The sequence below is a fragment of the Mustela nivalis genome (assembly GCF_964662115.1).
Source record: "Mustela nivalis genome assembly, chromosome: 5".
NCBI classification, from domain to species: domain Eukaryota; kingdom Metazoa; phylum Chordata; class Mammalia; order Carnivora; family Mustelidae; genus Mustela; species Mustela nivalis.
Window position 1 is genome coordinate 42340562 of NC_139024.1, and position 15114 is coordinate 42355675.

Below are 15114 nucleotides of genomic sequence, written 5' to 3' on the forward strand. Positions count from 1 at the left end.
AGAGAAAGGGACTGTTACCCTTGGTGTGTATTTTACTCATTATAACACATGAAAGAAATAGCTCCTAAATTATAAGCCTAATTAAATTTGAACCCAGCCACACTTTGACAGTGGTTTTAAGAGTCAGCTTAAATCTTTGTTGAGTGTTTCTCAATCTCCCAAATCATAGAGTTCCCCAGACTCTAATGTGCATCTCAGGATGGGCATGGAGGCCTTTCCTTGTCTTCAGTTCACAGTGGTCTTGACTGATATACCCAGTATCCAAGGCTATCTAATGATCTGGAGACACACAGCTCTGCTTATATGACCAGCTTCACCTGGGAGATCCTAGCTGTGGCCCAGTTCCATAGGCCTAGAGATCAGCCTCCCTGTGTGGGGGTACTGCAAACCATTTCCCTCAGAGGGCAACAGCTTTTTTTTTTTTTTTTCCCTTCCCCTGGGGATGTTTTCCCATCCCCTCGTCAATCTAGGCAATTCTCCTTTCCTCTTTCCTGGCAGCATTTCTGCTCTACCATTGCTCTTGACCATCTTCCCCAAAGCTACTAGCCTTTATCCCTAAACCCTACCCTTCTAAGGGTTACTACAGTGTCCTTTGTCCTCTGAGAGTGTTAGAACAAGGATGGGAATACTGAGCAAGGCCAGAGTACATGTTAATAGCTCAGAAATTATCACATCTCGTTGAAATGTGCAAAAACCTTTTTTTTTTCTTTCAGCATGAGAAATGTGTAATACTGTGTACTATTACCTAATAAACATAAGAAGTTAATCGTTATCACCCTTGAATAAAGGGATAAGATATCGTTATCACCCTTGAATAAAGGGATAAGATATCAAGGCATAAGATAAAGGGATAAGATACCATGATAAGATATCTTGGATTTTATGATATCTTATCATAAAATGAGGTAGTTTTAACTTTTGGAGAGACTGTTTATTCATCTCTGCCATTCCAGTAGTTAACACAAGCCATCTAATGAAAAGTAAGGCATTTGACCTTGACATGTTGTCTTAAAAATAGGACATTCCAAATATTGAAAGAAGATGAATAGGTAGTAAAATGCTAATTATATACTGGTAATGATATACTAAGGAGACATACTAATAACATACAAGGAGAAACTTGATAATCACTTCAAGTTATTTTTTTAAATCTAGCAAGTTTTGATTTTATTATTAACTGATATATTGATCTTTTAAATTATAACTATTATTTGTTTGAATTTCTTTAATATTTATTTTAACACAGTTCTATAAGAAATTTCTCATCAAGAAGCAGCATTAAACTAACAATGAGCTTGTTTTAATTATAATCATGAATTTTTTTTTCCTAAAAAATGAGATAGAAATTAAATGCATTTTAAGGTAGAGGACAAATACACAGTTAACAGTGTCTTTAGACCTGTTTAGAGTCTAATTAATGCTAACCATTCTTAGCAGTTATTTTTTGTTTTAAACAAAAATAATCAGGGTTAGGGTTAGAGCCCTGTACCAAGGAATAAACTGTGTTGATAATGGTATTCTGGAATCAAATTTAAGAGATTAAAGGATATTATATACTATTTTATTTTTTTCACTTATATCTTTACATATGGACAGATTTTCTCAAGAACTGACTATAGTTATCTTAATCAGTTAAATTAGAAATAAAATGTCATGTGCTTTTTGGGAATACCAGCATCTAGAAATAGTGAAAAGGGTAATATTTCTTTAGTCTTAAACAGTTAATTCTGTAAAGGAAATAGAACTCATTTTTGCATTCTGGTAACTAAAATATTATTTCCATCCTCAAGAACATTTTGCCTAAGCCACATTCTTATTATTAGATCCAAATTTGAAATTTCCTTTTTATTCCTTTTGTGTCTAGACCTAGCCTCAAAAGGAAGCTATCATGAAAATACATACATTTTTTTTAATGCATACATTCTAAGCCTGAAAAGCTTGTGGTAACTAAATTTAAAACTGTCTGTAATTTCAGAAATATGTAGTATTAAATTTATCTTGTGAAGGAAAATGCATTTTCTTTCTAAAATGGTGATGAATGTTAATAATTACAGTTTTATATTGTGCATTTACAGGCAGCTTGTTAAGTGCTAATTAAGGCTCTTCTATTGTTCTGCTTGATAGTGTCAGTTGATTTTCAGTAATGTTTGGTTTATAACTGCAAATTGCTGAAATGCCAAGATTCCTCAAGTATAAGTAAGGGTTTGGTTTTGTTTATTTTGTTTTAATGATTTCTATTTTAAGTTTTAAGAAAGGGAAGAGTCTCTGGTAAAATTTTTTTCTAAAAATACTCTTATCAGTAGTTCACATGCATATTCGATTTTTAAATGTTGGCTATAAGTGTAGAGTCCTAGATTTAAAAGAAAAAAAGCCATTTCTGAAAATAAGGATATTTTATATATGTTTGCTTTTAAATGGTGTATGGACATAGGTGTGTGGTGGGTGGGTGGGTGTGTGAGAGAGATTTTGAACCACAAATCATAGAGACCTATGTATGCCTTTGTTCCTGTAGGCTGAACTGTTGAACCAGTGTCACTAGGTAGATAGGTCATTCAAAAGTCAAGAGTTTTGCAGTTCACTGTCTTACAGTGACTCTGTTTTTCCACACCTTGCCAAAATCATCTTCTGTTCTTATTCTGGACTTATTTCATGGGAGCACATGGAAATTAATTTCCTATGATATGTGTGTCTGGTCTCCTAAGACCACCACCAAGTTTGGTAACTCATTAAGAGGACTCACAGGACTCTACATATAGTTATACTCACAGCTATGATTTATTACAGCAAAAGGTTGCAAAGCAACATCAGTAAAGGGAAAGGCACATGTGGTGAAGTCTGTTGGAAACCAGGTCCAAGCATCTGAGTCTTTTTGTAGTGGAGTCACATAGGATACATGCAGGTCCTCCTGTAACAGACTGCAACAATATGCATGAAATGTTGTCTGCCAGGGAAGCTTATCAGATGCTCCGTGCCCCAAGTTTCTGTTGGAGTTTGATCATGTACGCACCCTCTGCTTAGCATGTTCTAAAATGCCAAATTCCCAGAAGCAAAGAAAGTGTTTAGCATAAACTGTATTGTTTTCATAGTTTAAGCACAGTGACCTGCCCGGTGGGACATTTCCCAAATCCAAGTTCCCAGATGCCAGCCAATGGCTAACCTTGCGAACAGGACATTTTAAGGATAGCAGTCTCAGGTCTGCTATATATTAACTCTTTCTGCACAAGGTGCTTTAAAGAGGAAAAAAAATGAGGTAGTTTTAACTTTTGGAGAGACTGTTTATTCATCTCTGCCATTCCAGTAGTTAACACAAGCCATCTAATGAAAAGTAAGGCATTTGACCTTGACATAAATGTTTAATCTCCTGTTTTTTTGTTGTTAGTATCTTGTGGGTATAAACCACTTACAGTTGTCCCATTGTTCTCTCCAGCAATAAAATCATTTTATCTGCCATTGATATTTTGATATTACTGTAATAGTTTAGATGCCTCATGTTTCTTTGGTAATTTATTTGCCAATTTTTATTACTTTTGTGCTACTTTAATAGCTTTCTGGAAAAAAATATAAGGAGAGTAAATTTGTCATTCATGTTTTATCCTGTAAGTAAAATTTTTTTTTTTTTTTTTTGAGATGGGGAGAGAAAGGGGAAGGGAGGGGGAGAGACAGTCTTAAGCAGGCTCCATACCTAGCGCAGAGCCTGATTCAGGGCTCCATCTGACAACCCTGAGACCACCACCTGAGCCGAAATTAAGAGTTGGATCCGTAACCAACTGAGCCATCCAGGCGCCACCAGAAGTAAAATCTTTATAGTCTGTATGTTGTATAACTTCAGTCCTACTTGAGGTGCAAAGTTGATGTTTCATTATCATTTATAAACTTGCATTTTGGAGACTGGAATACTTTAAATTGTGAACCCAGAATCATAGAATTGGAAGAGCCCTTAATAAGCAGTCCAACTCCATTCCTGTCATTGCGTGGGGGCAGAACTAAACCAGCCAAGACAGATTATGCAAAAATACTCCAGAAGTAAGTGGTCCACACAGCTCTCAGGAGCCCAGGTGGGAGTGTAAGCAAGCCAACTATCCAAAGGTCTGACTAGATCACCTATTTTATTATTCTTGCAGATTTAGGGAACAGTTCTAAAAATCTTTCTTAAAACAACTGCTGGATCAATCTTTGGCCTTGTGTTAGCCAGATTGAACCATTCTGCTTTCTTTGACCTTTTCTCAGAGAAGTTGCAGCAATAATAATTTGACTTTTTGTTAAAAAAAGAAGAAATGCTAACTTAATCTAACCCAGGCATCTGTGAACTTGGAAGAAAAAAATTATGCATTTTATTTTCCCTAACTTTGATCATGTATTAGCATTTTCTTCCATTACTTCATCACAATTTAAAAAAAATAATAACGAGATAACTATTTCAGTGTATTATTTCCTTTATAAGCATATATATTTTACTTTATGCATTTAGGAACATTTTGAGAAGGGGTCTGTAGGGTTCAGTAAAGGACCATGGCAAAAGAATAAAGAAAGGTTACAATCTGATGAGGGCAGTTGGCTAACCTTTATTTTTTTTTTCTTCTTCTTTTTTAATTTATTTTCTATTTTCAGCATAACAGTATTCGTTATTTTTTGCACCACGCCCAGTGCTCCATGCAATCCGTGCCCTTATCCAGAAATGGATTCTTTCTCTCCTGTTTTCAGGTCTTTCATGTCTTGAAGGAAGTCTTACAACTTCCTTCATAAAGGGCTTAAACATTTTATATTAACTTTTTTTCTAGTTTTTTTGCAGGTTTCTTTTTTCATTTATTTATTCTCAGCATAACAGTATCATTATTTTTGCACCACACCTAGTGCTCCATGCAATCCGTGCCCTCTCTAATACCCACCACCTGGTACCCCGACCTCCCACCCCCCCCACCACCTTTAAATGAAAATTCTCAGGACTGTGTTTTATTTTTTTCCATTGAAGGTAACAGTGACTAATGTACTTCATTTAATGTACTGTTGTGCTTTTAGGTTTATGTACAAGTTAATAAAGAGGCAGCAGATGATAAAAATATTGCAAAATCTGCACATGAGTTCTTCCAGCGATTAGAACTCGGTGACACGCAAGCACTTGCGCTGTGGCAGAAATTTCGGGACCTCAGCGTAGAAGAATACGTGCGGATTTACAAGGTGCCTCCCTGCTCTCCTGCTCTCCTGTGATGGGGTGCAGCTCTTGATGGTACTATCGAGTAGTGAAGTTGCTTCCTTTTTTTTTGAAATAAGCTCCACAGCCAACATGGGGCTTGAACTCAGGACCCTAAGATCAAGAGCCATCTGCTCTACTGCCTGAGCCAGCTGGGTGCTGTATGAACTTACTTCTAAAGCTTGTGTTTTAAAACTAGATTTGTCATTCAGTTGCAAATTGGGATTCAAATACTGTTCTTTGGGCTGGAATTTAGAACCTCAAAAAAAAAAAAAAAAAAAAAATCCTGTGACCTTCACAGGCAAACACCAGGTGGCTTCTGGTATTTGTTTCAGTCTGGCTTCTCTTTTCTCTCTTCTGTTCATTCCCTCACTTTTTCTTAATCGTTTTTTTTTTCCCCTTTCACTTTCTTAGGGTTGTATGTGATGCATTTAATAAACATTTTAGGGGGTGGGAAAAATAAACAGCGAATAGAAAAAATACAAGTCTTTCTGCCATGGACTTTACGGTCCAGCATGGAGACAGCAAATTAACCAAATTAAAGACAATGGGAATTCAGCAACATACTCAGTCTGTTAGGTGGGAATGATGCTATGGAGAAAAATGAAGCAGGGAAGGGGAGGCAGAGTACGCTGTCTGGGTGGAATGAAAAGAATTGTATTCTTTAATACAATACTCCATATGGCTGGAGTAAGGAAGCAGGGTAAAGAGCAGAAGGAGAGGAGCTTGAAGAGGTTGTAGTGTGGGGCATGGTGTGAGACATTCTCCAGGGCTGTCCATCTAGCTTCTTGCTGCGATGGAGATGTTCTGTGATGTGCTGTCCAGCACGCCACTGGCCTTGGGTGGCTGTCGGGCGTGAGTAGTGTTATTAAGAGACTAAATTTTCAGTTTTATTTAATTTGAATACCCACATGGGCCTCACAGCTGCCATATCAGATAGCCCATTACTGTTGTGAGGACTTGACTGATGTAGGAGGAGTTATTAGAAGGTTTGATGGAGGAGAGTGACCTGATCTTGATCTAATTTCTTATTTTCCCCATCTGTGTAACAGACTGTAGAGTAGCCCATTTTATCTGAGGGCAAGGTAATAGGACATTTAAGTAACTTCCTTTTGTTTCTGAACCCTTTTAGCGTCTAGGAGTACACTTTGATGAATACTCTGGAGAATCGTTTTATCGTGAAAAATCTCAAGAAGTCTTGAAGTTGCTGGACAGTAAAGGACTCCTACAGAAAACAGTGTATGGTTGGGTTACTATTATTCTTTGAAAAAAATTGGTATTGTTATAGTCTTTCAGGACAATAGAATGTGGCATGCAGCCTTCCTGGCATTTTTTTATAGTGCTTTTTGCTGTTCAAAGTACTTTTCTACATATAGTCTGCTGCTGCCATGACAAAATCCTGGTAGGCTGGAAGAAAAGCTGTTACCTGCTCTTCACATGTGCAGAAACTGAAGCACAGAAAGTACAAGCAACTGGCCTACTGTCACACAAGGTGATCATGATATAACTGGAAAAAGGAACTTACTCAACCCTGCGTTTTTAAAAAAAAAAAAAAAAAAACATACTGTGTTCAGAATGGATTTAAGGCACCTTATCTAAATAGGTAGAACACAAACTTTTTTTTTTTAATATTTTATTTATTTATTTGACAGAGATTACAAGTAGGCAGAGAGGCAGGCAGAGAGAGGAGGTAGCAGGCTCCCCGCTGAGCAGAGAGCCCGATGTGGGGCTCGATTCCAGGACCCTGAGATCATGACCTGAGCTGAAGGCAGAGGCTTTAACCCACTGAGCCACCGAGGCGTCCCGAACACAAACTTTTGAGAGAGTAAAATGAGGAAATCAGGAAGCAGGGGCAGAAAAACTAATAGGGAATCAGGAATGATAATGGCATGTCATATAACACATATTGGGATGCTGTTTCCTTACTGAAGGAAATTTCTAATTTAACTTTGAGCTTCCTGTCAGCCAAACACAAAGAAATAGTACTAGTCATAGGAGCCCAGGCATCTGTAATATAGAAGCAAACCAGTTGCTTAGAAGTGCCAGTTTTTCATAGTACCAAAGAATACTTTGTCTCATCATCTTTATGAGGAAGTAATGGATGATGTGGTTCATAACACCCTGGGTAATGTCTGTTAAGGCAGATTCTTAGATTGCCATATACAGATTCTAATTTTTGATAAGACAGAGATGACAGTAACAAAATTCCGTGGCTTATTATGCAAGTATTTTTTGGCATGTTAAAAATTAACCCAATATTTAAACCCTGTAATTTGAATTAGAAGAATATGTTTCGTGGTTAAACTGCGGTTGAAATCTCATTTTTCAACTGGGGATGTTAAAGACTTACCTAAGTGCCCTACCCAGAACTATAGAGTTTAGAAAGATAAGATAACCAAAAATTAACTACATCGTACCTACCCAATCCTAATAGACTTATGGTTAGATTCCTTCTTGTTTTTCTTCATTGTTGGTTATACTGCTTGTTGTTACGTAAGTTATAAAAAGTAGCTTCTGGTTTGCCAAAGATAATGTTATAGATACTGTACTTTCAAAGGTCTTAATTTATTATTTCTTCAGAGTTACGTTTTCATATTTTTAGACAAGGAACAGCTATAGTGGATCTTTCTGGGAATGGTGACCCCTCCTCAATCTGTACTGTAATGCGGAGTGATGGGACTTCTCTCTACGCAACCAGGTTTGTATCTAACGTGGAGTTCAACATCAGAATGCATATGACTTCATGTTCTTTATTGTAGCATCAGTGCTAAAATAATCATTTTATCCTCAAAGTTGTTATTAAATCCTAGTTTCTAAATCTCTTGCTATCATCACTTCAAAATATATTTACTGGATTTCTATTTATTGCCAGTTGTAGTTCCTGGAAAGTTTTGATACCATCAGGAAAGTGACTGAAGAAACTACTTACAATTAGTTAGACATCATAGGATTTCCACAGTTGAATACATTGTTCTACAAACTGTAAAACTGAGGTACCTCATAATTAACTATAAATATTTTCTAGTTGCACATTGGCAGGACATGTATACTAGAAGGTGGTCATAGTGGCTCAGTGGTGTCCTCACTCTCTCCAGGCCATCTTAAATATTAGTCCTCATTCTGACAGTGGTAAAACAGGCCAAGGGAGAAGTAGGCCATGTTGCCTTTGTTTCTTCTTCTTCTTTCTCGATGACTGATCCCTGTGGAAAGGAACAGTCTCTGTTAATCAATAAGATTGGATTTATCAAGGACACTTATATCTGGGACAAAGCCAATAGGAAGAAGATAGGACCACAAAAAAGGCACACAAGCCAGCACGGCCATACTCAGGCTCTGCTGGCAGAAGGCTGTGGTGTCTTCCAGGCTAGAGTTTTATACTGGATCATAAACCTGCTTTCACAGCATAGTTAAAGAAATGATATCTACTGCTCTTATTAACTACTGTCATTTGTTCTAGACAGCTTTATACAACTCTCTGATTGCCTTAGAAAACTGATCCCTTACTTTCTGTTACTTTTTTACATTTCCCTTTATCAGTTCCATACAGTTGGGAGTTAGGAAGTAAGAAGAACGTGTATATGTAAGAAGTACATTTCTTTTTGTAGATTAAAAAGTAATAGTAGAATAATATTTTGTGCCAACCACTTATTGCTGGACAGATTACCTAAAGAAATCCTTGAGCAGTGGCTTTAAGAAATGTTTCCACTCAGATGAGACACTCCGTGTCATAATGATTATAGCTGTCCTGATTTAGTTATCTTTTGGGGGCTAGCCTTCATTAGGTCTAGATTTTTCTGTGTATTTATCTTAATACCTATACGGTCTTTTCTCTTTGGGCAAATAATTGTGTTTTTTGCCACTTGTTGAAATGTTTGATTTTTCACCTCTAACTTGAGTTTCTGTGCTTGCCAGTGGGTTTCTTATAGAATGCAGCTATATATGTGGATGTGAATTAAAGGAGTTTGTTAGAACAGAAAGAAGTGCGGGAGAATATTGACAAGAGCTCGGGATGAGTCTGGAGATCTGGAGTTTTGTTCTAAGATCACAACTACCACTTACCCTCCCTGAGCCATGGGTTCCTACTTTTTAATAAGAGGTGTGAACGAAATGACCTGGCATTCCTTCCTGCTTTAAAATTCAGGTTCTACAGACTCAGCTTAAAGCTTTTTCATGTATTCTCTTTTTTTTATTTCATTGGATCAAAAAGGCTTCTCCTTGTTTTTTCCTTGGCTCAAACCAAAAATCCAGTAGGGGTATATATTTGTGATTTCATCTGGGAGATAATATATACTGGTGTTTCACAACCTTTTTTTCCTTTTTTCCATTATAGCCCTGCTCTCAGGAGCTGTTTTAGCCAATTTTCCTACTTCCCCACCTCATGAAATTTTATTACAGATACCCTATATATCTGTGGTATTGCATGCATGTATGTGCTTTATATGTAAAAAGAATAAGATTTGGGGGTGCCTGGGGAGCACAGTCAGTTAAGCATTTGACTCTTGGTTTTGGCTCAGGTTGTGATCTCAGGGTTGTGAGACTGAGTCCTGAACTGGCTCTGCAGTCAGTGCGGAGTCTGCTCAAGAGACACACTCCCAGTCCTTCTGCCCACCCACGTGCTGCTTGCACGTGCGCTCTCTCTCAAAATAAATAAATCTTTAAAAAAAAAAAAGGTAAGATTTTGTTGTTCCTCAACAGCCAGTTTTTGTCTCTGTTGCTAAGGCATTGCTCTATGTTATATCAGGATTACAAGGTGAGAACTAAAGACATTTTGATGATCCCCAACATTTCAAAAGATATGAGAACTTTTTTTTAAGTCTTCCCAATGTTATATTGTTAACCAAAAGTAGTTTTCATTTTAAATTTTAGTATTCTCATAATCAACTTGGAATTTCATAGTTTATGGCTTATTTTTTCATTATTTCATACTAGATGCAAACTGAGTCTTTCATACTTAGATTGAGTTTTTGTCAAAGGACTTTATGGTCTTCCGCATTGCTTTAGAAGTTATTGCTTATGACTGATTGGAGACCTTGAAAGTCCTTGATAGTATTAATAGAAGAGTAGCTAAAAGATAGCAGTGTAGGTGCCACATTATTTGTGTTCTGAATATGTTCTTTTTTAAAAAGATTTTATTTCTTAATTTGACATAGAGAGGCAGGGGGAGTGGGAGAGACCGAGCAGGCTTCCAGCAGAGCAGAGATGATCTCAGGACCCTGGCTAGGATCATGACCTGAGCCGAAGGCAGACACTTAACGAGTGAACCACCCAGGCGTCCCTTGAATATGTTCTTTAATAAAGTGTACTGCAGGGACGCCTGGGTGGTTCAGTTTGTTGAGTGGCTGCCTTCGGCTCAGGTTGTGATCCTAGGGTCCTGGAATCGAGTCCCACATCTGGCTCCTGGCTTAGGAGAGAGCTTGCTTCTCCTTCCCACTCTGCCTGCTGCTCTCCCTGCTTGTACTCTCCCTCTCTGTTAAATGAATAAATAAAACCTTAAAAATAATTTTTTCTTAAAAAAAAAAAAGTTTTGCTGCAGGGCGCCTAGGTGGCTCAGATGGTTAAGCATCTGCCTTCAGCTCAGGTCATGATCCTAGGGTCCTGGGATCAAGCCCTGCATCGGGCTCTCTGCTCCTTGGGGAGACTGCTTCTCCCTCTGGCTCTGCCTCTCTCTGTCTCTCTCTCTATCTCTCTCTGTTTCTCATGAATAAATAAATAGAATTTTTTTTAAAAAGTGTACTGCAGAAAAGTGACATTTAGGTAATTCTTTCTAGTAGAGGCTTAATTAACAAATCATTAAGCATTTACCTACAGATACTTTTGCCTGGAGTTATTTTAGTTAGTACTACCACTCCCAGAGCTTGTATTTATTCATTTATTTTTTAATCTTTCCACAGTACTTTTATTATTATTGCTTTTCCCCAAGCTATTTTTACTATTACTTTATATCAAAGTATGGTATTGGGATTATGTATTCATGGGTCATACACCTTAGGCATGGGATAGTAGGACTTCTTAATTAGAAAAGCCTCATTGATATTAAATAGGTAAAGCAAATTTTTACCCAGATCTGCTTAGTAACTCTTAATCTATGGCCTTTTTTTTTTTCAGAGATCTTGCTGCTGCTATAGATCGAATGGACAAGTACAATTTTGATGCAATGATTTATGTGGTAAGTAATCACAATAAAAAACAAAAGATTATGATCTCTACCTCATGAAAACTGCAAAGATGGAAATTATATACCATGTTGAAAAACTTTGGAAAATAAGTTTGTCAAAATATAAAAGGAATTCAGTGTTAAGTTTATTTAAGGAAACCACTATGTTAAAAACAAAAATGAAAACATTCACATTGCTTCATGATTAAAAAAAAAATTACCCAAATCAGGAAAATGGTTATATGAGATGAATATGTACAGGTTAGCATAATGTACTTTTTAAAAAGTAACTTTATTTTTTAAAGATTTTATTTATTTATTTGACAGACATAGCGAAAGAGGGACACAAGCAGGGGTAGTGGGAGAGGGAGAAGCAGGCTTCACCTGAGCAGGGAGCCTCAATCACAGCTCAATCCCAGGACTCCAGGATCATGACCTGAGCCAAAGGCATACACGTAAGGACTGAGCCACCCAGGTGCCCCAACTTTTTATTTTAAATATTTAAGTCTCATGAGTTTTAGAATAGTACAGAGTTTCCGTGGACCCTTCACCCAGCCTTCTCCAAAGATAGTATCTTCCAAAACCATAGTACTTTGTCTTTACCAGGAAACTGACATTGGTAAAGACCTTAGTTAAATTCCACCAGTTTGGGGGCACCTGGGTGACTCAGTCAATTAAGCATCTGACTCTTGATTTTGGCTCAGGTCGTGTCTCAGGGTCCTGAGATTGAGTCCCACATCAGGCTGTGCTGCTTCCTTCCCACTCTTTTTCCCTTTGCCCCTCACCCCACTTGCTCACACTCTCTCTCCCCAACTCTAAAATAAATAAAATCTTTAAAAAGAAGAAATTCCACCAATTTTTACATGTGCTTGTGTGTTGGCCTAATATGTTGGGGTTGGGGGTTGTGAAAGTATGTCAACTGTTCCATCATGAAATAAGCTCCCTCTTGGGGTGCCTGGGTGGCTCAGTGGGTTAAGCCGCTGCCTTCAGCTCGGGTCGTGATCTCAGGGTCCTGGGATCGAGTTCCATATCGGGCTCTCTGCTTGGCGGGGAGCCTGCTTCCCTCTCTCTCTCTGCCTGCCTCTCTACCTACTTGTGATCTCTCTCTGTCAAATAAATAAATAAAATCTTTAAAAAAAAAAAAAAAAGCTCCCTCTTGGCAACCACTTAATAATTGCCCTTTACCCCCTGCCGTAACCCCTAGCAACCATTGCTCTATTCTCCATCACTACAGTGTTGACACTATGAAAATGTTACATAAATAGAATCACAGTAGGTAATCTTGAGATTGCCTCTTCTCACTCAGCATAGTGAATGCCTTGAGACCCACCCAGGCTGTTGTGTGCACCAGTAGTTTGTTCTTTTATTGCTGCGGGTTACTCTGTGGTCTCTTCCCTTTCCTTCCTCTCTAGGTGCCACCTCCCTTTCCCTTAAGAAAAAAAGTTGCCATTAAATAACTTATTAGAGCTGAACTTCATCCTTCTGGGGGATAAAGGTCATGATAGCTGAAGGAGAAATAATTTAAATACAATACTCACGAGATTAAAGTTCATCTTTCCTCCTAATTCAGTGAAGTGCTACAGATCTTACTTTCTTCTCAGGTAGAGCACTCAGCTTAGACCCTCTGCTGCTGGCATCTTCTTTGTGTACTTACTTAAAATACATCAGTGGATAATGACTCTAGTGTGTCAAAACTCAAATATTTTTATTTATTCCCCACCTATTTTTTGTAGGTTAACTTATCACTTAAATTTTTTTTTTCCCCAAGACAGATAAAGGGCAAAAAAAGCATTTTCAGCAAGTGTTCCAGATGCTGCAGATCATGGGATATGACTGGGCAGAAAGGTAATGTCCGCATGGTTTGTAACTGTCTGCTCACGATCGTTAAGGATTTGTAGGTCAGCCAAGTCCCAAAATATATCAGGTTGTTGAAGGTCATCACTCAGATTTCACTTCTTTATTTCAGGGTATTAGTGTAGAAGCAGATTTGTTTTTTACATTAATTATGTCCTGGTTATATTCATTTCTAACTTATAAACATTTAATAAATATCTTTATTAGACATCTATTCTCAGTGGCTTGATTTCCAAAATTTTTAATCCCTCTTTTTTATCCACCAAGACAACTAGTAATTTAATCACCTCTTAGTGATTATCTCTATAAATAAAGCTGTATGTTTAACATCTTTTGTGGCATATGATAAATTGCATCCTATTTATTAATTTTGAGAAGTCCTTGTATGAGAATTGAAGTTTGGACTGCTCTCTGAAAGTGTGTAATTATACACTTGGATCATCTGTTCTTTTCTCTTCAATGTCAGGTGCCAGCACGTGCCCTTTGGAGTGGTGCAGGGAATGAAGACTCGAAGAGGAAATGTTACTTTTCTGGAAGATGTTCTAAATGAGATTCGATCGAGGATGCTACAGAACATGGCTTCTATTAAGAGTGAATTTACTTTATTGTTGCGGTCATAATTTACACGCCCCTTGGATGTTTTGTGGAACTTTGATGCCATGCAGTTTATTTTGACCATCATCCCTCTCTTCACTTTCCCTAACCTTGTCAAAAATAGCTTTCACTAATTTGAGGTGCCAGAGGTTTTAGACTTACCACTTGTCATTCAGTTCGATAATCTGAATTGATAGGACCCTAGGCCTCTTTTCCTGGGCAGCTTCAGCCTTGTCATTCCACTCTTGGGGTGGTTATGTGAAATTCCCATGTTAGGTAATAGGAAACAGGTCACAAGTTCTCATGGCTTTGTTTAACCTTGGAAAAGTAAGTACCAGCTTTATCTAATGTCTCATAAGGGGTATTTATGAGAAATGTGAATTTGTGTTTCTTACCTTTATCCAAGGTAAATTAGCCTAAATTAGGAAAGTAAATTGCCTACCATGAAGCTGTTTGTTCTTACTGGCAGCATACATTTTTGGCAGATTTTATCAGAATCCCTGATTTTCTGCAGTTCTGTATAAGTTAAAGATAGCTGCCTCTGTCTGTTCCAGCTACCAGAGAACTGGAGAACCCACAGGAGACTGCAGAGAGGGTTGGACTCGCCGCACTCATTATTCAGGTTTGTTAGGATTGCCTCCTGTGAGACCCTTTTGTTTGCTAGAACAAACCCCAGCGCTAAAAATGTATTCTTGTCATTCTAGGACTTCAGAGGTTTACTCTTATCTGACTATCAGTTCAGCTGGGATCGTGTTTTCCAAAGTCGTGGGGACACAGGCGTCTTCCTGCAATACACGCATGCCCGCCTCCACAGGTGAAGGGCATCTGCTGGGAAATGCTGAGCCTTGCCAGGGTGGGGCTGGGCTGGTGTGCTCCGAAGATTCAAGGTCCTGTTTGCTGGGCTTCTCCAATATCTCACATCCAAAACTAGTTAGCAGTATAGTGGACCACCTGTTAGGTTTGGTTTTTAAAATACTTATTGAGCATCTCTGTCAGAAGTGCTTTTATGTATGTTGCCTTGTTTAGTACTCAGAATAACGCTGCCAGAGAATATGCTCCCATTTTCAGGAGGAGAAACAGAGTTAGGAAAAATTGAGGCATTGTGACAAACTTGCAGTTATGTGTCCTTGGATGACTTGTTTAATCCTTTGTTGTTTTTAAACTTTTAAAAACAGTTTGGAAGAGACTTTTGGATGTGGTTATCTAAATGATTTCAACACGGCTTGTTTACAAGAGCCACAGTCTGTTTCCATTCTCCAGCATCTTCTCAGGTATGATTTTCTAGTCTTACTGAGTCTGCACCTGCTTAGTGAAATGACTGTTG

General features: G+C 37.9%; 1 protein-coding gene across 3 annotated transcripts in view; it reads left to right on the forward strand.

Annotated features, from left to right (window-relative positions):
- The window catches only part of RARS2 (arginyl-tRNA synthetase 2, mitochondrial), a 61974-nt gene that overhangs the window by 41400 nt on the left and 5460 nt on the right, over positions 1-15114 (forward strand). For all 3 annotated transcript variants that reach the window (XM_082730614.1, XM_082730615.1, XM_082730613.1), the window contains 9 exons: positions 5017-5175; positions 6321-6427; positions 7791-7886; positions 11294-11354; positions 13111-13187; positions 13663-13787; positions 14345-14412; positions 14495-14604; positions 14966-15061. In XM_082730614.1, coding sequence (XP_082586740.1) covers positions 5017-5175; positions 6321-6427; positions 7791-7886; positions 11294-11354; positions 13111-13187; positions 13663-13787; positions 14345-14412; positions 14495-14604; positions 14966-15061 — 899 coding nt within the window. The remainder of the gene's footprint in view (positions 1-5016; positions 5176-6320; positions 6428-7790; positions 7887-11293; positions 11355-13110; positions 13188-13662; positions 13788-14344; positions 14413-14494; positions 14605-14965; positions 15062-15114) is intronic.